The sequence below is a fragment of the Pseudorca crassidens genome, chromosome 3 (assembly GCF_039906515.1).
Source record: "Pseudorca crassidens isolate mPseCra1 chromosome 3, mPseCra1.hap1, whole genome shotgun sequence".
In the NCBI taxonomy this organism is placed as follows: domain Eukaryota; kingdom Metazoa; phylum Chordata; class Mammalia; order Artiodactyla; family Delphinidae; genus Pseudorca; species Pseudorca crassidens.
In genome coordinates this window covers 145,265,117-145,287,590 of record NC_090298.1, presented here as the reverse complement: position 1 = coordinate 145,287,590, position 22,474 = coordinate 145,265,117, and the positions used below count along the sequence as shown (strand labels likewise).

The 22,474-nt window shown below is 49.3% G+C and overlaps 1 protein-coding gene across 5 annotated transcripts in view; it reads right to left on the bottom strand.

Annotated features, from left to right (window-relative positions):
* Positions 1–22,474, bottom strand: part of SH3PXD2B (SH3 and PX domains 2B) — a 118,511-nt gene that overhangs the window by 20,583 nt on the left and 75,454 nt on the right. For all 5 annotated transcript variants that reach the window (XM_067732850.1, XM_067732851.1, XM_067732849.1 and 2 more), the window contains 6 exons: positions 17,331–17,465; positions 12,787–12,891; positions 7,739–7,856; positions 4,451–4,677; positions 2,352–2,401; positions 1,356–1,475 (listed from right to left, as the gene is read on the bottom strand). In XM_067732850.1, coding sequence (XP_067588951.1) covers positions 1,356–1,475; positions 2,352–2,401; positions 4,451–4,677; positions 7,739–7,856; positions 12,787–12,891; positions 17,331–17,465 — 755 coding nt within the window. The remainder of the gene's footprint in view (positions 1–1,355; positions 1,476–2,351; positions 2,402–4,450; positions 4,678–7,738; positions 7,857–12,786; positions 12,892–17,330; positions 17,466–22,474) is intronic.

Genomic DNA, 22,474 nt, shown 5'->3' with positions numbered 1-22,474 from the left:
AGGGTTTCTTACTTGGGTGATGAAATGTTCTAATGTTGATGGTGGTGATGGTTGCACAACTCTGTAATTAAACTAAAAACCACTGAATTTTATACCTTAAATCACTGAGTCATATGTTATGTGAATTATATCTCAGTAAAGCTGCTACTAAAAAAAAAAGAACACAGGAATAGGAGATGGTGCCTAGAATCAAAAATCACAAGTAGTACAAGCCTTTGTACAGCAAAGGAAACCACAAACAAAACGAAAAGACAACCCATGGACTGAAAAAAATTATTTGCAAATGATACGACCGACACGGGCTTAAGCTCCAAAATATACAAACAGCTCATGTAACTCAACAACACAAAACCAAACAACCCAATTGAAAAATGGGCAGAAGATGTAAATAGACATTTCTCCAAAGAAGACATACAGATGGTCAACAGGCACAAGAAAAGATGTTCAACATCGCTAATTATTAGAGAAATGCAAGTCAAAATTACAATGAGGTATCACCTCACATGGGTCAGAATGGTCATCATTAAAAAATCTACAAATAAATGCTGGAGAGGGTGTGGAGAAAAGGGAAGCCTCCTGCACTGTTGGTAGGAATGTGAGTTAGTGCAGCCACTATGGAGCACAGTGTGGAGGTTCCTCAAAAAACTAAAAATAGAGTTGACATATGACAATGGCATATATCTGGACAGAACTCTAATTCATAAAGATACATACACCCCAATGTCCACTGCAGCACTATTTACAATAGCCAAGACATGGAAACAACCTAAGTGTCCACTGACAGAGGAATGGATAAAAGTGTGGTGTGTACACACACACACACACACACACACACTGGAATACTAGTCAGCCAGAAAAAAGAATGAAATAATGTCATTTGCAGCAACGTGAATGGACCCAGACATTATCATCCTAAGTGAAGTAAGTCGGAAAGAGAAAGATAAACATCATACGATATCACTTATATGTGGAATCTAAAATATGACACAAATGAACTTACCTATGAAACAGAAACAGACTCATAGATAGACAGAATAGACTTGTGGTTGTCAAGGGGGAGGTAGGTGGGGAGGGACAGACTGGGAATTTGGGATTAGCAGATGCAAACTATTATATATAGGATGGATAAACAACAACGTCCTACTGTATAGTACAGGCAATGATATTCAATATCCTGGGATAAACCATGATGGAAAAGAATATGAAAAAGAATGCGTATATACGTATAACTGAATCACTCTGCTGTACAGCGGAAATTAACACAACACTGTAAATCACCTATACTTCAAAAAAAATAAATTAAAAAAAAAAAAAAGGGAATCACAGGTAGACAAAGTGAGACCATGTCCACTCACCTCGACCTTCAGGCCCGCCTGGAAGCTGATGCCATCAGGGATGGTGGTCTGGAATTCAGCAATGGTGTAATATTCTTCCTCCACTTGGGGTGGGATGGGAGGCTTGGGCAGACCTCGAGGCTGGTACAATTAAACACAGTGTTAAAACCACTGTAAGTCCATTCCCATGGCGCTGAATGGGAGGCGCTAAGGGATTGGGGCACACAATCACCCTCAAGGGGGCGCTGGCGGACCCATTTGGATTCTAGGACACAACAAAGGGGACCACTCAGATCATCGTCTTCTAGATAGGTCATTGGCCTTTCAGCTTTAGGGCAATGAGAAAAAACATGGGACATTTGCCTATAATCATGAAAATTTGGGGCAAGACAATATTCTCTGAACTTAAGAGGCAACAAGTGTTGTGAAATGAACACAAGTTTGCAAGTTAGACCCATTGGTGTGACTTTGGGCAAATCCCTTCCCCTCCTGGAGGCCTGAGTTTTATCTCCTGTAAAATGTGGGTAATAACAGGATCTACCTGGTGGGGTCACGGAGCGCATTCAACGAGTTCATGTAGTGAAACACCGGCATACTGCCTGGCACCCAAAAGGTGCTCGATAAATGGCAGACATTAAAAGAAGAAAGCCCATTTTCAAAGTACTGCTTACAGAGTTAAAAATGGAGTATGAAAGTAAGAGATCAGAACGGCACCACAAGCGAAACGTGTGCCTTATTCCATTTTGGTTTCAAGTTACGTTATTCAAGGAGACTTATCTAAGATAAAGCGGAGTCGGCTCAGGAAGCAGAAAGTACATCCTGAGACCTAACTGTCACAAAGCCATGGGCGAACTGTTTGATCTCCCCGGACCTCAGTCTTTCCACCTGTCAGTGGGATTAGCTTCACAAGGCTGCTGTGTGGGCAGGAAAGAGTGCATCCTTGGAGAAGGCGAGGTGAGTGTCAGGGGGCTAATCTCAGGTCAGGGTCTGGCTCCCCAGTTGCAAGGGTCCACTTACTATGGTCATATCCCGGCGAGGAGGGGGTCTCTGTCTCATCTTGGGTGATCCTATAAAGAGACGACAGATAAAATTCCTGAGGTGGACACCACGAGAGATCTATTCTCTCCTGCAGGAGATGAGGCATCACATTCAGCACAGGCATCAGCGAGCGACTGCGACGCTTCCTATGGGAGAGCCCAACTAGAGAGGGGACACTCAGACTGGGTTCAGGACTCTCTATCAACAAGGGGATGGTGCCCAGTCCTGGAGCAATGGAAAGCCTTCCAGCAAAGGCAACAAGTGCAGGCTTCAGAGTAACGCAGAGGTGGGAGGCTACAAGTTATGTGGCTTTGAGCTGCATGGTCCTCTTCTGGAGAGGGGGTGATAATGCCTGCCTCCTGGAAGCAGTGGTGGAGATGGAAGTCAACAATACAGGTGAGGCTCTTGGCATGTGGCAAGCACGCATTAATGGTACTGCCCCTGGCTTTGTGCTCTGGAACACACCCAAATTAAACAATGCATAAACAGAGCCAAACAAACTTGGACTGAGGACTTCAGGGGTTTTTACTCTGGAGTTGGGCTGCCCCTGCTCTGAGTCTCAGGATCAAGAAGAGGACGACTCTGCAGTGGTCCAAGGCTCCTGGCTAAGGGCAGAACATTGAGGAAGGCACCCCATATGCTGTCAGAGCTGGTTTAGCATGGGTCTACGCAGAGGTGTAGTTTGGTAGTTGGCCTGTAGAGGAGACTGCAAAACTCTTAAATACCCATTTTTCCTGTCTTCTATTAGAAAAAAAATCACAACAGAGTTTTAGCCAGACACTTGACTGCCTACATAAAGACTACATTTCCCAGACTCCCTTGCAGCTAGGTACTGCCATGTGACTAAGTTCTGGCTGATGGGATGTGAAAGAGTAACAAGTCTGTAGCTTCTGAGTTCAGCCTTCCACTTCTCCCTGCCTCATTTTCCTTGGCCGGACAGGCGGTGAGCCCTCCTGGACCAGGAGGATGAGGGCAACACGAGATAGATACAGCATAACAAGACTCGTGACTGGATAGAGTTGCCACAGCAGCTCTGGACATATACCTGACTGCTCGGTGAGAAAGAAATAAACATCTAAATTACTTGAGCCATTGTTATTGGGTGTATGTGTGTGATAGTAGCGGGGAGTCTTTGCTTGAGCATCTGAACCTATATATCCTAACAGAGACACGGGCTTTCAGATTTTCACTCGCTCCTCTAGTGTTAATGGGAATCCTCCTATGCTCTTGGCCACGCATGATAGGATCCTGCCACGGCATGTCAGTGTTTTCTCAAAGTGGCTGAGACAACTGAGAGACTCAAGAAGTTCACTGACCATAAGAGTCACTTTAAACAGCTGGAGAAGCCCAGCGAGGGGCAAGTGACTGCATCCTTGTGGCTAGTTTTTAGTCCTTTCCCAACAGACAGACTCCTTCTGCCCTGTACAGGGTCACATGCTTGAGGCTGGCATCCTGGGTATGCAGCAGACAACAATAATGAACCTACTCTCAGGTGTGCTGGGAACATTAAATGGTAAAATAGCTTTGAAAAGCAAGATGAGTAAAGAACTACCTTCGGAATAAACCCAACACAGGGTCCGCTTTTTCTTCCCCTGGCTCAGAAATGAGGCCCTGCAGACAGACCACTGGCACTTGAGTCAGAGGGACCTGGGTTCAAGTCCTGGCTCCACTGTTCACTAGCTGGGTAGCCTTGGACAAACCCTTTCATCTCTGTTTCCTAACCTGTAAAATAAAAGGAGTAGGTCCTTCAAAGGTTGTTACAAGGAGTCAGTGAGACTGATTATAAGATTCCTGGCACCTAGTAGGGGCTTGAGAAACAGGAGCTCTGGTGATATGAGACGGTGGAAAAAACATGGCTTGAGTAGGAAAGCCACGTCTCTCCACTCAGGTTCTGCAACTTGCTGGCTGAATGAACTGGAACGAGTGACCTGGGGTTTGTGAGCCTGTTTTCTTATCTACAGGATGGTGGGCAGCAGGGCTGCCGTGAGGATGAGGGACAACGTGTGAGGACCTCTGGGCACAGAGCCTGGCACGTAGTAGGTGCCCAGCTGCCGGGAGCTCGGGTGGGCGGCACTTACTCTGCTTGACGTCACTGTCGGGCGCCGGGCGGCCTTCAAACCGGCCATCCCTCTGGTTGTTGAGCAGCTCCTTGTCCCGGCCCACCGAGTTCTGCTGCCGGGAGACGCCATCCAGCTCGAGGACGCCCGCGTGGGCGGGTGAGCCGGGGCCCAACTTTGGGGGTACAGGCTCCCCGCTGCTCTTCTTTAGGTAGGAGGCTGGGGCCCAGCCCTCTTTGCCCTGGTACCTGGGAGGAGGGGGAAGGATGCCCGTCAGGCTGCCCTGCCGGGCCCATGGGAAGAAGTTGCACTCCTACTGTGAATCCCACTTTGGGTCCCAGATGGCAGGAACACTGGACCACGACCTGCCCAGGGCCAGGGGCTGGTACACCGCTTGCTGCCTCCTGATGAAGCCTAAGCCCTCAGCTGGGCCTCCCCAATCTGGCCTCTCCTTACCTGCCCAGCCTTGGCTCTCACGGCAACCCCCAGGTCCCGCCCACCCCACACAGCTTGCGCTCTCCCAAAAGTTCCACCATCTCTCACCCCCCTGCCCCTGCTCTTAGAGACCCTCTGCCTGGAAAGCCCATTCTCTCTCTCTCTTTTTTTTTTTTCGGTACGCGGGCCTCTCACTGTTGTGGCCTCTCCCGCTGCGGAGCACAGGCTCCGGACGCGCAGGCTCAGCGGCCATGGCTCACGGGCCCAGCCGCTCCGCGGCATGTGGGGTCTTCCCGGACCGGGGCACGAACCCGTGTCCCCTGCATCGGCAGGCGGACTCTCAACCACTGCGCCATCAGGGAAGCCCAAGCCCCTTCTCTTTTGTGCTCCTCTTTCCCAGCTCTGCTTAATACCATGCCCCCTCTCAAGCCTTTCCCGAGCCTCCCTCCACGGTGCCCCCCACTGTCTCCTGCACACCCCACAATCCCAGCACCTATAACACCCAGTGACACTTGGCTGTGACGGTCCTGTCTCCCCACTTAGAACTCGAGCTCCTGGGGGCGAGGATCATGGATGATTCGTCTGTGTGTGTGACGGCCCTCGCTCCCAGTGAGTTGAGTGAAGAAAAAAGGGGACACGTGGACAAACTGCCAGTGGACCTGGCAAGGGTGAGCAGCCACAAAGCTCTGCTACAGCCACTGTCCCCGTACAGTCGTCACTACTGGGACCATGATAATAACGGTAAATGACACTTGGTGAGCACCTACTCCATGTCCTTCCTGTTCCAAGCACTTGATAGCTATTGCTATAGTTCATCCATCCAACCTGAGGGTTGGCAGAAATGGATCCAGACCTAGAAAGCTGGCACCAGAGTCTGTGCTGCTTTGCTGCCTCTTCCCAGAAGCCCCAGCTCCCGGCACAAAGCCTGGCATAGGCAGGGTGGGCCTCCAGTCATATTGCTTAACAAGTAGATTAAACACGCGTTCAGATGAGAACAAAGCAGGTCGGGGGTTGGTTCCAGGGTTACCACAGGTCACTGAGCTTCGGAGTGACTGAGACCCTGACAGACCAGCTCACTGAATTCCAAAGGGGACTGAACGAATGTAACAATCATTTAATTCTCTGCACTATGGAAGTCGGTTGAATAGCATGACCAGAGGGGTTGATTGGGACCAGAGGTGTGCTGGAGTCAGCTCACAGCACTTGTGAGAGCCAGCTGTTCATATCTCTTCCCAACTCGGCATTTAGTGCCATCACACTGGGAGCTTAAAATCTGCCACGGTGGCAGTATTTACACCACAGAAATTGGCAAACACGGCAACTCAAGAGCATTTTCCCCTGGAGAGCTGGCTGTTAAAATTGCCAGCATCCCACTGGTCTGAACCACAAAACAGGTGCCCACACCTTTGGGGACGACATCTAACAGACTGGAGATGATATATGGCAGGGTCACATCTCGTCAAGAATCACCTTAAGAACTAAATAGCACTGCGTTTCAATAAAAAAAAAAAAAGTCCTTTATAACAAGAAGCAAACTTAAAAGGAGGCAGAAATCTTCAGTTTGGTGTCTATCAATCTTAAAATATCACCTGAGAAGGACTAAATCTTGTGCTAATTGGAAAACGTCAGACTACACACAATCCGGGCATCACTATGAGATAGTTCATCACTTGGGGCACAAAGCCATAAGCAGAGAGGCAACACATGCAATGCTGAGGGGGCTTTGGGGTCAGAAAGGTAGGGGTTCAAAACCTGGTTCAGTCACTTTCTAGCTTCAGTCGAAGCTTCTGATGACCGTGGCAACATCCACTGCAACCTCATGAGGGACCCTGAGCCCAGTCGAGCCACCAGAATTCCAGAGTCACTAAGTTTTGGGATAATTTGTTACACAGCAAGGTAACACCTATAATCCAGATATGTGAGTTACTGTTGTCATTACTCCGGCTTCAAACCTCAGTTCTGAGGAAGCCTTCCTGACTCCCGGGCTGAGGAGCCCTCTTCTGTGCTCCAAAGTCCCCTGTGCAGCCCTCCTACGCCCCACGCGCCTCCCTGCCCTGTACTTGTGTCTGAGTCTGCCTTCTACGCCTGTGGGTCTGAACTACTGTCTCTTTCTCACTGTTACTCACCAGCTTTCAGTAGACAGCTTGGCCCAAAATAGATTTTGGTGTAGGTTTGCTGAATGAATTAAGGGTTACACACTCAGCCCCATGTGAGTGGTCCCAGTGTCCTGCCTCATGTCCGGCTTACATCACGGCACAGACACCAGGTGGCAGGGACCTCAGGCTTCTTCTCTTGCCCTAATTTCCTGAGGCTGCACCCTGCCCGCCCGGGTAACCAAAGAGGGAGTTCCCCGGACTTTCATTACTAAAACTGGGAAAGTCCCAAGTAGAACACGATGAGTTGGCCACCTTTACCTATGAGCTTTCAATTCCATCACATGGGTGAAAGAGCAAACTGTTTGGAAAGCCGGTCTCCACTGGATTCTGAGAGATGACGGCAAATGATCAGCTTTAGGACGGGCTACTGTCCCTGTGGTGTTTAGCATCCTGTTGCTCTCAGAGCGGGGCTGGAGTGGGAAATCACTCACGCAGGGCAGCTTCAGCCTCCACTTACTCATTATGAGACACATCTGGAGGTGGAGACCAGTCTTGCTCAATTGGGTTACTGCTATCGGTGGTTCAGTGTGTTTAGAGACGGTTTTGCTTATTATGCATTTTTAGAGAAGGATATGGGTAGGGAAGGAAGCCAAACAGCACAGAGGAGAAGCGTCCTTTTATAGCTCAGGCTGAAACCTCACCTCCTCTGCAACTGCTTACAGATATCTGTGCAGCTGGAGCCTCTATGACCTGAAACCCACCCAGCTGCAGAGGGTACCTGATCTTCCACCAGCCTTCCAGGTTTTTCTGGATGACCTCCACCACAGCTCCTCTCTCCAGGTTCATTTCATCTTGGTCACGAGCTGTGTATGGGTAGATGACTGTGTACTTCTCCTCTGTGGGGACAAACAGATGTTGGGGTAAGTCAAAGACACTATATAAGCCCCGGGACGTTGATGGCCAAGGCTGTGATCTGAGAGATGCCCTCGTAAGGAGGGATTTCCTCCAAAGACTTCTGTGCACCATCTCTGTTCCCACCCCCCCACCCCCGCCCCTGGCCCCAATAAGCGACCCTCACTTAGTGCTGGATGACCCTGTGCAAGCAGCAACAGGACACAGGACAAATGGCAGGTCCGTTCCTCTGAAATCCCTCAGCATCACACATTTGCACTCACCTTCCTCAAATCTGTGCCTCAAGGTCACCTTCCTTGACCTTGCCTTAGGTAATACCCAGACCCATGGCACCCTCATCCCCCTTACCCGGGTTTATTTTCCCCCCTTACCAGGAATTACCTTCTAACATACCAGATAATTTACTTATATTATGTTCCATGTCTGTTTCCCCTGCTAGAGTAAGCGCTCCAGGAAGGCAGGGGTTTGAGTCTGTCTTGTTCATTCCTCTATCTCTAGCACTGGGCACGGTACTGGGAATATTTAGGAACTATTTAGTAAAATAGTCAATGTTTAGTAAATGAACAAGTCCCGAAGGCCTGGCGGGAGGCACCTTGCTCATGCTGCAGCAGGGGCGGGGTGGATGTTAAACCCTCCGTGGCTCCTCTGCAGTTCTTAGTGGTGGAGGGTCAGGGACAAGCTACATCTGGCAGCATATGGTTTGGGGTGGAATCACTACCAGGAAGGAGACAGCTAGCAATGCTCATTACCTAGCGGGTAGCTGATCTCCATTTTTCATTGTTTTCAAGCCCCTGGATCCAACCACGCCTGAAGCTTCAATTTTATTTTTTTTAATTTATTTTTTTAATTGAGATATAATCGACTTCTGGGTGTACAACATAATGATTTGAGATATATATCATGAAATGATTGCCTGCTTCTGTTTTCATTAACACCATTGGGGTGCTTTCCATCCCACTCTCAGTGGTTTCCTGCTCCTACCCCCAAAGCCAAGAGAGCTGCCTCGGGCTGTGTCCCTCCCACAGCAGGACCTCACCCCCGACCCCCTGCAGGGCCCCGCTGGCAGGGTCATTCATTGTCACACTCAGGCAGGGCCCTCCAGAGAGCAAGAGAATAGCTCCCATCCCCAACACTGTCAGCAGTGACTGCTGAGACAGATAACAGATGAGTGTCCCAGGGGAGCCAGTGAGGATAGGAGCCGGCTTTCCTGTTTTGGTTACATTGCAGCCCGCAGGGAGGGACTGAGCCAGCTGTGGGCTGACGTTGATAGTTAGTGTGTCCGGGCTGCCCCTCTCTCTTTCTCTCTCTCTCTCGCTGGGAAAACACCACAGGCTGTCTGTGGCCTTCCCAGCTGGTGCAGAGGGAGGCGGAAAACACACAGGGCGTTTATTTATTTATTGATCTAGCCCCCTGACCTGCGCTGTGGGGGCTGAGCTGACTCAAGCTGCACACGTTCTGTATACAGCGCACTCAGCTGTTCTCCTCACTCGCAGATGCAGGCTGGGGTGTGGGTGCTGTGAAGGGTGCTGGGGGCAACTCAACCCTGTGGATGCACAGAAGTTTTGTCTGGCCAGGTGAGAAGGGGCACTGCCTGGGTCCCGGACTAAGTACTGTTGGTACTACAGGCCCTGGACTCCTGGGGATTCGCTAGCAACCAGAGACCCTCTCTGGGCTCCGTAGGATGCTCAGGGTTCCCTAACAAAGGGAAGTGGGAGAACTTGTAGACTGCGTGGTGGGTAACACTGCCTGCTTGCCATCCATCTGCCCTTCCTCTGGTGGCACTGCCAGCCTCCAGCCACATGTTTGGGTGAGGGTGACCTCGCCACCACCCAGAGGGATGGCGAGGGTGCATAACGCTGGCCTGGCCAGAGTGACTGGCCACCGTGATTAGTTCAGGGATGGCATATGACCCAACTGGGTCCGTTGGAACCAACTGATCGTGTTGAAGGAGAAGCATTTTCTTTGGTGGGTGCCCCTGAAGGGTGCCTGGAACTACTGTCACCATGAGACAATGGTTCCAGCAAGGTAGAGAATGGGAGCTGAAGGTGGCGAGAATAAGCCTCAGGTGCCAAGGACAGGTAGAAAGGGAACGTTGTCTGCCATGCCAGTAAACAAAGAATGTTGCCTGCCATCAAGCCACGAGCCACTGCAGTCACCCCCAACAGTGCACCCTGAGGGGCATTTGGGAGGGATAAAAACAGGAAGCATTCTGTGCTCTGGATACTGGCCTTAGATAGTTCAGATGCATATCTAAGGAATTATTTCAATGAGACCAGATTCTTGCATCTTTCCATTCATAGAAAAGCACTAAAATCATTAACTTAAGATATCTGGGGCTTCCCTGGTGGCGCAGTGGTTAAGAATCCGCCTGCCAATGCAGGGGACACGGGTTCAAGCCCTGGTCTGGGAAGATCCCACATGCCATGGAGCAACTAAGCCCGTGCACCACAACTACTGAGCCTGTGCTCTACAGCCCACGAGCCACAACTACTGAAGCCCGCATGCCTAGAGCCTGTGCTCTGCAACAAAGAGAAGCCACTGCAATGAGAAGCCCACGCACCGCAACGAACAGTAGCCTCCGTTCACTGCAACTAGAGAAAGCCCGTGCGCAGCAACGAAGGCCCAATGCAGCCAAAAATAAAAACAAATAAAATAAATAAATTTATATTAAAAAAAAGATATCTGTTTTTTGTGATTAGCAGTAATCTTTTGATGTTAGACTACATGTTTTGTTTTGTTTTTCCAGCCAAAAACTCCTATGCATCCTGCTTCCTCCCTTACCTCGTAGGAGCAGTTCCTCAGAGCTATCTGAGAGGCTGTCTCCCAGGCTAGAGTCCTCAGTAAGGTGCCTGTATAAAACTTAACTCACAACTTCTAGGTTGGGCATTTTTCTTCAGTTGGCAGACATTTTCAAGCTCCCGGATCCAGCCATGCTAGAAGCTGACCCTACCCTAGGGTTTTCAATGACATGAGTCAATACACTTCCCTTTTGCTTAAGCTGGTTTGACGTGGGTTTCTTTTCCCTGGCCACTCAAATGCACCTGATGAAGAGAACAGGTCACTGGCTCAGCATTACAGGGGCCCCCAGGCATCATTTTTTACCCTGGGAAACTTTAGGGTCCCAGGCTGACAAACGCCCTAAGCTCCCTCCTCCCAAACCTACATGCCAACACACAGGGTACAGACCAGATCACCGTCTCTCACATGCAACAGGCACGGGCAGTCCCAGAGCATGCAGATGCAGGGACCCAGTTCCGAATACCGAGCGGGGAGGAAAACTCTGAGGTAGGCACCTTGACGCCAGCTGATGGCATACAGGTCCCCCAGAGTCCGGCGGCGGCCCATGGGCTGGGGCAGAGACCAGTATCTCCATGAGACTGGACGGGCAGCATGTGGAGGCGAAGGGCAGAAGGCAGAGGTAAGAAGAAAGCAGTCCCAGTGTCTTGAGGCAAAGGCGGCACCAAGCACGTGCTCCCTCTCAGGAGCAATTATTTCTGCGTCTATGCCACGCCCCAGGTGTCTCAGAAGGACCAAATTCCTGAGTACGAACCTTGAACTTGAGTGAAGAGCCACCCAATAGACAGGATGCTATTCCTAGCATGATTATCAAGAGGCACTAAGAGAAGCCCTCATGGCAGGGGGAAGAAATGTACAAACCCTTAGGAAAATGTGGTCTCTCTCCCATCTTCTAGCTGTGTGACCCCGGGCAAGTGTCTCTACTTTCTGAGCTTCTTTTGTCATCTGTAAAATGGGGACAATAATCAGTCCCTTACAGAGACACGCCCCGTGGTAGGAATCATTAACTGTCTAAGGGAGCTAGAGTTTCCACGCAGCACATGACTACCCCTTAATCTGAGTTGATTTTTGCACTTTCTCCTCATTAGCGCCTCTCCTAGAGCCTGGTGGGCCCCACAAACGCAGAGCAAAACAAAAGGCATTTTACTCTGCGGGTGCTGGCTGCAATAAAACTAAATGCAAACCACATATGCATTTTTTTTTTTTTTTTTTTGCTAACCTTTGAGCATAGAAATATCCCTTCTCCTTACCCTCTTTTCTGTTAAATACATACTCAAGTGGCTTTGTGTTTTCTAAACAGTCAACTAAAAGCCCCAAATATTCAACCCTAGGTAAGGCATAGCCCTATGATAATAACTGTTCCTAGTTATTCATTGTTTTAGGTTCTTTGCCAAGTGCTTTGCATGTGGGATCTCATTTAATTAAAAAAAAAAAAAGCCCATGACGTAGATACCATCGTTTCCATTTCCAGAGGAAGTGGCTGAAGCATAGAAAGGTTAAGTTGCTGGCCCAAGACCACTCAGCCAGTAAGTGGTACCAATTCAAATTCTGTGGTGAGAGTCAAGTTCAGGTCTGATTCCAAAACCCTCCCGTTTATTAGCTAAAGTGAACTCATACTCTAGATTGAGGAATGCTCCTGGGGGGAAAGGGGGGTTGGCTGAGCCTTAAGATTTCTGACACAGCGGGAACCACTCTTTAGGAGGGTCAGCTCTGATCCTGACACCCAGTCAGGGCCGTTAAACCAACACAGAAAGCAGACAAAGCAGAGATCTTTACGGATGGCTTCAGATGTCTTGTAAATGAGCTTGGAGCAGCCCCAGCACCTTGGCCATCAGGATAATTCAAGGGAGGAAGCGTGAGGTGTTGACAGCGATCTGGCTGGGCGCCATTGAGGTCCCATGGAGGTATCAGGGCCCCAGCTCCAGCCAGGCTCACCTGGGTTGGCTCCCCAGGGCCCCTAAGAAAGGGCGGGCTTGCTCTGCCCCAACCCCAGGGCCTGGCTTCATGTCCACAGGCTCTAGTCTAGGAGGCTGGGAGGCAGAGGCTGAAGGGAAGGGATTGGGTGCCGCCGGCCCTCACGGTCTCCCCAGCGAGCCCGAGGCCCAGGCTGCTTCCTACCTTCTTCAGGCTGTAGGGAAAACTCATCCTGCACACCATCCTGTCCTTCGAGGCAGGTTGCGGGGACCCAGCCTTGCTCTTCAGCGGTGCTGACGAACCACCAACCTGGGAAAATGAGAGTGCAGACTGATATCAGTTGGGTCAGGTGTGAGGGCCGGGCGTCAGAATACAATATTAGATTCAGCCGCTGCAGGAACCAACGCTCAGCGTCAGGCTCAAAAGTCTCCATTTTATTAGTAGAACACAACTACCCATGTGAGCTGACTGCTAACTGCTAGAGACAGGCTAACAGGAAACCTGCTCTTGAGCCTGGGACGGGGCTGTGGAGGGGAGTCGGGGATGGGGGTGGGGAGAAAGGTTGTCCTAAAGGAGGAGAGTAAAGAACGTAGCTCCCTTCGCTAAGGTGTGCAAGGCACTCATCATTTTACTTGCATTATCTTATATCATCTTCACATTATCATCCCTACTGCACAGACGAGGAAACTGAGGCTCCAAGAGGCAAGGCTCGTGCAAGTTCACACGGCTTACAGCCGAGCTGCGACTTGCACCCAGGGCTCTCTGATACGGAAACCACTGCCCTCATAACTTATCTGCGACACTGATTTTGCGTCTGTTCATGTCAAGGTAAACCTGGCCGCAGATATAACAGTTTGAGAGGCCGTTCACTGAGACTCAGGCCCTCCCATTTTAGAGAAAGGGCTCTCATGGAGCCTGTGGTAGGCAGAATAACAATGCACATGGCAAAGGGTTTGAATTAAGGTCGCAGATGGGGTTAAGGTTGCTAATCAGCTGAACTCCCAAATAGGAGGTTATCCTGGCTTATCTGGGTGGGCGCAGTTTAATCACAAGGCAGGCAGAAGGAGGGTCAGGGGGAGATGCGGCTGAGGAAGGAAGGTACAGAGAGGGGCAACACTGCTGGTTCTGAAGGTGGAGGAAGGGGTCACGAGCCACGGGATGTGGCTGGCCTCTAGAGAATGGAAAAGGCAAAGCAGCAGATGCTCCCCAGGCCTGCAGAAGGGAACACAGCCCCAGCACTGCCTTTTTTTTTTTCGTCCACTGGGGCCCATTTTGGGCTTCTAACCTCTAGAACCATATGATGATAAATTTGTGTTGGTGTAAGTCACTGAATTTGTGGTAATTCGTTATAGCAGCCACAGGAAGTTAATACAGGCCCCAGCTGGCTCTGACCTGCATAAATGGAAAAATAGGATCTGCTCCCCAAGATCACAAACCTCCAGGCCCCGGAGACCCCAAGGGAGAAGAGAAGGAAGGGGCAGACTCTGGACTAGCTTCCCGGTCTTACAGGGAGGCCTTTGCTTTTGAGCTCCCTGAGGTAGAAGCCACCTTCTGCTTTACTTGACTGGGTGCACCTTTTAAAAGACACGTTTTGGTGGCTGGGAAGTGTGTGTGTGTGTGTGTGTGTGCGCGTGTGTCTGTGTGAATGAATGGGGTTGATAAACCTGTGAAAAACCAGAAATCAGAAATATGCCATATATGCCTTCCTAAGGACTCCTATTTGTAGGTATCCGCGCGGGGTTAAGGAACGTGTCACAACAGCAATGACAGTAAAGATACGCCAGACTGTCTCAGTGCTTCGCATCTACTACTGACTGGCTGAGTCCTCACAGCAGCCTGTGAGCTGCATTCTGTTACTGCCCCATTTTACAGATGGAGAAGCCAAGCTCAGAGACGGGCAGTGACTTGACCAAGGTCACAAAGAAAGTGGCAGAGCCGGGATTCGACCCAGGCCATCTGGCTTCACAGCCTCAGCTCTTAACTACTGGCACAAATGCCTCATACATTGCTGGAAGAAGAGTAAACTGGTATGGCCACAGTTTGGAAGCAGGTCATTTGGCTGTATCTTAACATTTAAAGTATGCGTATCTTATGGTCCAGCAGTTTTCTGCGTATCTAACCTAAAGAAACACTCACCAATGTGCACACATATATACTGTTCATACTAAAGGAAGATATGGCTTATAGTATGCCATATTTTCACATAGTATGCAGATGTTAAAAGAATAAGAGCTAAATGTTGACTTAAGAAAAAGCATGTTGCAGGTCAAAATGTATAGAATGATACACCACTGGGCTTAAAAAACCTACAAAATTATATATAGAGGCATGAAATACGATGTGTATGTATGTGTGTACATAGTTATATATATGTACGCATGTGCACATATATGTATACACACATGTGTACAAATGTGTACACTGTGTACATACATATACACCTGTATAGAGTTTTTTAAAAAATAAATTTATTTATTTCTTTATTTATTTATGGACGCGCTGGGTCTTCGTTGCTGCGCATGGGCTTTCTCTAGTTGTGACGAGCGGGGTCTACTCTTTGTTGCGGTGCGTGGGCTTCTCATTGCGGTGGCTTCTCTTGTTGCAGAGCATGGGCTCTAGGTGTGCAGGCTTCAGTAGTTGCAGCACGCGGGCTCAGTAGTTGTGGCGCAAGGGCTTAGTTGCTCCATGGCATGTGGGATCTTCCTGGACCAGGGCTCGGACCCGTGTCCCCTGCATTGGCAGGCGGATTCTTAACCACTGCACCACCAGGGAAGTCCTATCCCTGTACACATATTTATACACATGTGTGTATACAGTTATCAAAAAGCATTCACCCCAAACTGATAGAAGGGCAGTCTGGGTTTGGAAAGGGGACTAGGCCTGAAGCTAGCGGAAAAAAATAGATTTTAACTTTATCATTAATGTTTCAAGAAGAACATATCCATATATTACTTGGGTAAGTAAAAGGTAATTGAAAACAAATGTTGAGTTTGTTGGCCACTTGAAGATCTGGACATATGCCTTTTCCCTGCTGTCCTCTGGACACACCAGGCTTGGCCCCCACCCCATCCTGCCTCCTCCCCTTCTCCCAGCAACATGTTCTTCCTGACGTCGCTCAAGCTGGCAAAGCAAAGCGGGGTGGGGGTGGGTGGGTGCTCCCTTCTTCCATCCCCACAGAGCATCCCAGTCATACCCACAGACCGCCTGTACTCATTTCTAGGAATTAGAACGTCACATGGCCTCGGGGCCAGCTGGAATTGGTTAGGAACTCCAGCTCGGCAACCTGTCACAAGATCTGGGGTGAGTGACTGAGTCACTTGGAGTCTTGGTGTCTTCAGCTGTGAAGCAGGGATAACAACTGCTGTACTGTGTAATCAAGAAGTTTTGGTTGGCTACTGCTCATCTCCTGACTAATGGGAACATGCTGCAGAGGCTGCCGGAAACAGTCTTTCCCTGTTTGTTGGACCTTAACTAGCCACTGGGGTATCACAGAGATTGGCCCACTAATATTGCTAGTCAATGGCACATTTTAGCTACAACAAAGCCAGTGGGGGTTTAATGCCACTTTTTCCTGGAGAGGATCCACTCATCCCCTGCTCCTTGCTCTCTGTCTTCAATGGTACCAATGCCCTATTGCGGCTAAAGAAGGCAAAAGGGAAGGAAACGCATTTTGGGTACCTATGTGCCAAACACAGGCTTAGGCCCTCTCTATGTACTGCCTCATTTAATCCTGGAAGCAGCCTCCTCAACGAAGTGACCTGGATGGCTGTGAAATGCGGAGCTCAGGTGGAAACCCGGGTTAAGTGTCTCAGTCACATCACATTCTGTCCCGGCCAGTGTACAGGCAGACCTCGTTTTACTGTGCTTTGCTTTATTGCACTTCACGGATAATGTGTTTTTTACAGATTGGAGGTTTGCGGCAACCCTGCATCAAGCAGGTCTATTGGTGCCATTTTTCCTATAGCATTTGCTCACTTCGTGTCTCTGTGTCACATTTCAGTAATTCTCCCGATTTCAAACTTCTTTATTCTTATTATATTTGTTACATGATCTGTGGTCAGTGATCTTTGATGTTACTATTGCAAAAAGATTACGACTTGCTGGAGGTTCAGATGATGGTTAGCATTTTTTAGCAATAAAGTATTTTTAAATTAAGGTATGTATATTGTTTTTTTGACATAAGACTACCGCACACTGAACAGGCTACAGCATAGTATAAATGTAACTTTTTTTTGCACTGGGAAACCAAAAAATTCACGTGACTCGCTTTATCGCAGCGGTCTGGAACCGAACCCACAATATCTCTGAGGTCTGCCTGTATGTGACCAGTGGTCCCTCTGAGGGCAGGTGGGCTGAGGCAGTCTGTCCATCCCACCAGAGCCCACAGCTGACAGAACCGTCATGAGGACTCCCATGGTAGCCAAAGGCAAATCAACAGAGCAAATCTCCAGTGGAATGCTGGACTCCGTGTCTCCGAGTACTCTGAAACCAGAAGGAAGGCTCCTAAAATGTGAACCTCAGGACAAGTCGATAACCCCTGACCCAGCAGGATGCTGGTGAGCTGTGACCAAGTGGAGTACTCAAGCACTGTGATCAAACAAGGCCAGCTTTCTAGGAGGCCATCAACCAGATCCGTGGGAACGGAGCAGCCTGGATTGGCCATTGCAGCGTTTGCACTCCCAAGCGTTTCCTGTCCCAGAGGCTTGGTGAGAGTGTAGGGTGGAAGGGAGGTGGTCTAGGTCTCCTACCTGACTCATTCTTCTCGATGATGTCTACCACTTGCCCCACGCTGAGGCTGATCTCCGAGCTCTCCTGCTTCTGGTAGTCTGCCACCACTACGTACTGCTCCAGGACCATGGGGTCCACCGAGGTCAGGTCGCCCCCTGGGGATACAAAATGCCAACACACAACCCACGTGTGAAGGAACAGGAGCCAGGGGGTGGGATGGGTCAGGAGGACATTCCAAATAGAGAACGAAGCTGTGACAGGACTTGTCTCAGGGTCACCTCATCCATTTATTCTTTCATTCATTTGCTCACTCAACCACCAAAATTTACCAAGTGCCTGTCCTTGTGCAGGCACTGTGCTAGGCACTAAGGATTCAGAGTTGATGTGGTACTTGCCCTGAAGAAGCTGACAGCGTAGTGGGAAAGTTCATTCATTCCCATCTATCCATCCATTCATCCATCTGCCATTATTCACCCATCATCGTCCACCCAACTGAACATCCATTCATCATTCATCCAACCAAACATCCATCTGTCTAGCTATCCATTGCCATCCATCCATCCCAAATCACTCATCTATTAATTCACGAAGTCACCAGTGAGGTTCCAAACACTCTATTAGATGCTGGGCATACTAAAGTGAATGAAACAGACATGACTCCTAGCCTCGAGTAGCCCAGTCTAGCTGGGGAGAGAGACACGTACACAAGTATATACGATCGCTAAGTATACAGGATAATACTAGTTTTTGATTGATGCATTGCTGGAAACAACCAGGATGCCAGACAGAGAATGAGTGGGAAAAGGATGCTACATTAAATGGAGTGGTCAGCAAGACCCCTCCAGGGAGGTGACATAAAGCAAAGACCTTGGAGGCAAGGAGGCATGAGGAGAATGGGGACAGAGTGGTGCAGGCAGACTGTGGGATGGGAAAGGGCCTGGAGCCTTCTAGGAACTGGCTGAAGTCCAGGAGTGAGCAGAGGGCGGTCCTGTATGAGCTCACCCTGGCAGGCATGGGTCAGAGCAGGCAGGACATGCTGGGCCAAGGCAAGAAGTTCGGATTTTTTGAAACCCTGAAGTAGAAAGCCACTGAAGGGCTTGAAGAAGGGAATGACAAGATTTACATCTTTAAAAAGACAGTTCTGGCTGCCACATGGAGACTGGATTACAGCCTGGCAAGAAAAAAAGCAGGAGACCAGATGGAGGACATGGTGTTTGCAGACAAGAGATGATGGTAGCTTTGGACCAGGGCAGGGGCAGCTGGGGAGAGGAGCCCCTGGGGAGGCCATTTCCACAGGATGTAGCGCTGTGTGGCCCTGGTTAAATACCAAGACATATCTGATAAGTAAATGAAAAGATATCACAGAATATGGATGATGTAAAGGGACATCTGAGTTCAGACACTCCAGAGAGAGGGGGCAGCACTTTTAGAGCAGCAGCTGAATGTGATGGGAAGGCAGACTGGCTTTTGTGGCCACTGGGCCCTGGTTTTCTGAAAGTCCTGATTCAAAGGATTCCCTTCTATTGTTTCCATAAACCACTGAAATATCCATTTATACATTTCTGTGTCCAAATACACCCATAATGAGCCAATTTTGTGCATCTGTTCCCAACTCTGTTGGGTAGTATCTTATTGAAATTGGCCATGGTGGGAGTATTTACACCATGGAAAATGGCAAATGCCACAAAGCAGGGCTTCCCATCAGAGAGCTGGTCGTGAAGTATTTACCAGCACGCCGTTGCACCCCAGCCTCTGGCATCTAGAAGCGGCACAAAAGCCCTCTGTTAGAACCACGCATTCTCCATGTCTGATGCGGAAAATCAGAGCAGGGCGTTGCAGCCGGGTGAAGAAGCGTCACCGCTTCTTGGCTCTGTGACCATGTTCTAGCCATTCACCCTCCCAGGCTGAGGGTAACGGAGGGAAATGGGAGGGCCCCAGGGCAACTCTGCCCCTTGCACCCTGAGTGGCGAAAGCATGAGAAGAGAGAAAGAGAGGAGAAAAAAGAGACGGCAGATGTGGGATGAAGGTTCAGAAGTAGATTGGGAGGGAAGTCGCCCCACATGAATGCCTATCACAGGCTATACACTGTACATAAACTACCTCGACACAACTGCCCTGGAAGGTGGGTATTACCACCCCCATGTTATAGACAAGAAAACAGAGGCTCAGACATATCAGGTGACTTGCCTTAGATCTCACCGCTACCTGGTGACAAGGCCAGATCTGAACCAGGTCCACCTGGTGGCAGTAGGTGAGGAAAGAAAAGATGATAGGAAGGAAGGCTAGTCTGAGATCTTGCTCTCCTACCCCACAGGTCCCCATGACCGCCCCCCAAGTCTTATGTCTTTGCAGCTCTCAGGGTCATCTTCACTACTGCCAGCCTTCTCCTCCTCTGTCACCTCCCACCCAGGTCAGGCCGCAGAGCTGATCTCCTTCCAGCCTCAAGCATGACAGACCACCCAAGACAGCCCGGCTACTTCAGCGGTTCCATCTTTTAGTGGCCCCAGAGCAGGCTGGTCACTGCCCCCTTTCTGCTGTCCCTCTAGACAGTGATCTCTTGACTGTCTCCTCAACCCCCCGGCACTGTGCTTCTAAGAGGTGCTCTTGTGTGAATGAGCGCAGGCAGACGCGCTCCTGGTTACTTGTCCTGGTCATTGTGAGCTTGGGACACATTCCCCAGTGAATGCAATATGTAGAGACTGGGGTCCACAGTTTTTATCCCAGAATATAATCTGCCTCAGGGCTCAGAACCCCAGGAATGCATCTGCCCTTCTGTTTTAACCTCACGCGGGCTGCATCCAGGTAGCCATGCTTCCCGGTGCCTCAACTGGAGACAAAGAACTGGAGAGTGGAGAGAAGCACCCACTTCACAGTCAGGCTGGAAGCTGAGCCTGCTGCCCGGGTTAGTGGCCAGAGACAGCCCAGGTCTCCCAGGCAGGCGGGCCACTAGTGGGCTGGAGGGGCCAGGACGTGTCTGTGTTCACATGTGGGGAATCTCTGTTGCCCCTTGTGGCAGCCGTCAGGATTCCCTCCCGCAGAGCCATGGGTCTGATGTGGGAGGACCTTCTTGCTAGCACTCCATCACCTCGCTTCACCCACATCCTCACTATGCCACATCCTTTTCACCAGGGTCTGAGAAAGGCTTCTTGTGGCCAGGGGTGTGCAGGTGGGACACCCCGTGATGGGTCTCCATCCTGCCCCTCCAGTCCGTCCTTCATACTGCAGCCAGAGAGCTTGCTCAGAAGTCACAAAAATGGTCCATTTTTGTGCAAGGGGAGCTAAGAATGTGTTTTTATACTTTTAAAGATTTGTAAAGAATAAGAAGGAGAATGAAAGGAAGAGGAAACAAAAAATTATTATTAGTGACAGAGTCTGCATGGAGCTTGCAAAGCCTAAAATATTTACTATCTGGACCTTTAGAGAAAAAACATTTGCCAACCCCTGGACTAGAACTTGAATGGCATCTACAAAGGCTCAATAAATATTTGAATGAAAGAATGAATATTTTAAAACAGCTTTAAATGACTTCCAACCTCAGGGAGACATTCAAATGCCTTCTCTCACAGCCCTTACAACATTTAATTTTGTTTACGTATCTGTCTTTTCTACCAGACTGTGAGGTTACTTCCCACATGGTGTTGCCGTGGTGGAAACGCCTTTTGCATTTCCTGGGGACCTAGAACACTGTCAGGCACACAGTAGGTGCTTAATAAGCATTGAATGAATAACTGTGTCTTGTTCACTCAGCACAGAGACTCAGTGAACATTTGTGGCGTGAATGAACAAAGGATGAATGGAGACACCTAGAAACCCTTCCTGCCCTACACTGCTGAGGCCTCCTCCTGAGAACACACAGTGCTGAGTTACTGGCAGGCACCTGTCTATCTTACAAGCGACCAAAGACTACTTGTTGCCTGTAAGAAGGGACAGAGACTTTGGATAAGTCAAGGTCCACTTAAGCCAGGTTACTCTGTCCAAAAAGTTCAATTGTTGCTACCCGGTTTTAACAACTGATGGTGGCCCAGTTGTACCACATACAATTCCCAGGATTCTGATCAATGGGCTGATCTATTCATTCCTGCACCAGCTCTCCTAACCAAGCTGCCAACTGACTTGGGTTAACTATGAGCAGGGAAAGGAACTGGGGGACTCACTGCGAACAAGACATGAAGCCAGGAAATGAGGAGGGCAGGGAACAGGGTTGAGGACTCTAGGCTGGCACGAGGACATAATGTGCTGGCACAGGGCTCAGGGCTGGTACTTCTTCCAAGACTTGCTCAGGGGCCAGGTCTGAGCCTTACATATCCTTCCTGTTCTTCTATGACAGTAGCTTTTATTTCTATTTATTTACTTTTTATAAGAATGCGTTAGCACTGGGTTTTTTAAAAAAATATATTTATTTTGTTGAGCCAGGTCTTAGTTGTGGCAGGTGGCCTCCTTAGTTGTGGCTTGCGGGCTCCTTAGTTGCAGCTTGCTGGCTCCGTAGTTGTGGCATGCAAACTCTTAGTTGCGGCATGCATGTGGGATCTAGTTCCCTGGCCAGGGATGGAACCCAGGCCACCTGCATTGGGAGGGCGGAGTCTTAACCACTGAGCCACCAGGGAAGTCCAACAGTAGCTTTTAGACTAGTTTCCTGCCATTAAGTGGCTCAGAAAAGAGTGCATGGAGATGCTTTTTCAGGATCAGTTCTTCCAGGGCAGGTTGCCTTCATTTTATCCAGAGCACTCAACTTATCAAAACACCATTCATTTGATCTACTAGGAGTCTCAAACTAGGCTACATAGACCATAGTCTCAAACTAGGCTACATAGGCTACATGTTAGGTGGAGACATCTACTGGTGGAGTGTGATACTGCAACCAGGCTCTATAATGCATAGTAATGGCAGTAGCTAAAAGTTGACGCAGCTAGAACTAAGTTCTAGGAGCTACAAGTGTGAAATCAAAGTATTCCTAGATGAGAAATGTCATTCTTGTGGTCCAGCAGGGAATAAGAGGAAAGGAAAAGTCCAGGAGAAGGGAGGAGCTTTGACAGTGTAAGTGTGATTTTATCATTAAGGAAGTGCTATGAAATATTCATGGGACTTCCCTGGTGGTCCAGTGGTTAAAACTCTGCACTTCCACTGCCGGGGTCTCAGGTTCGATCACTGTTCGGGGAAATAAGAT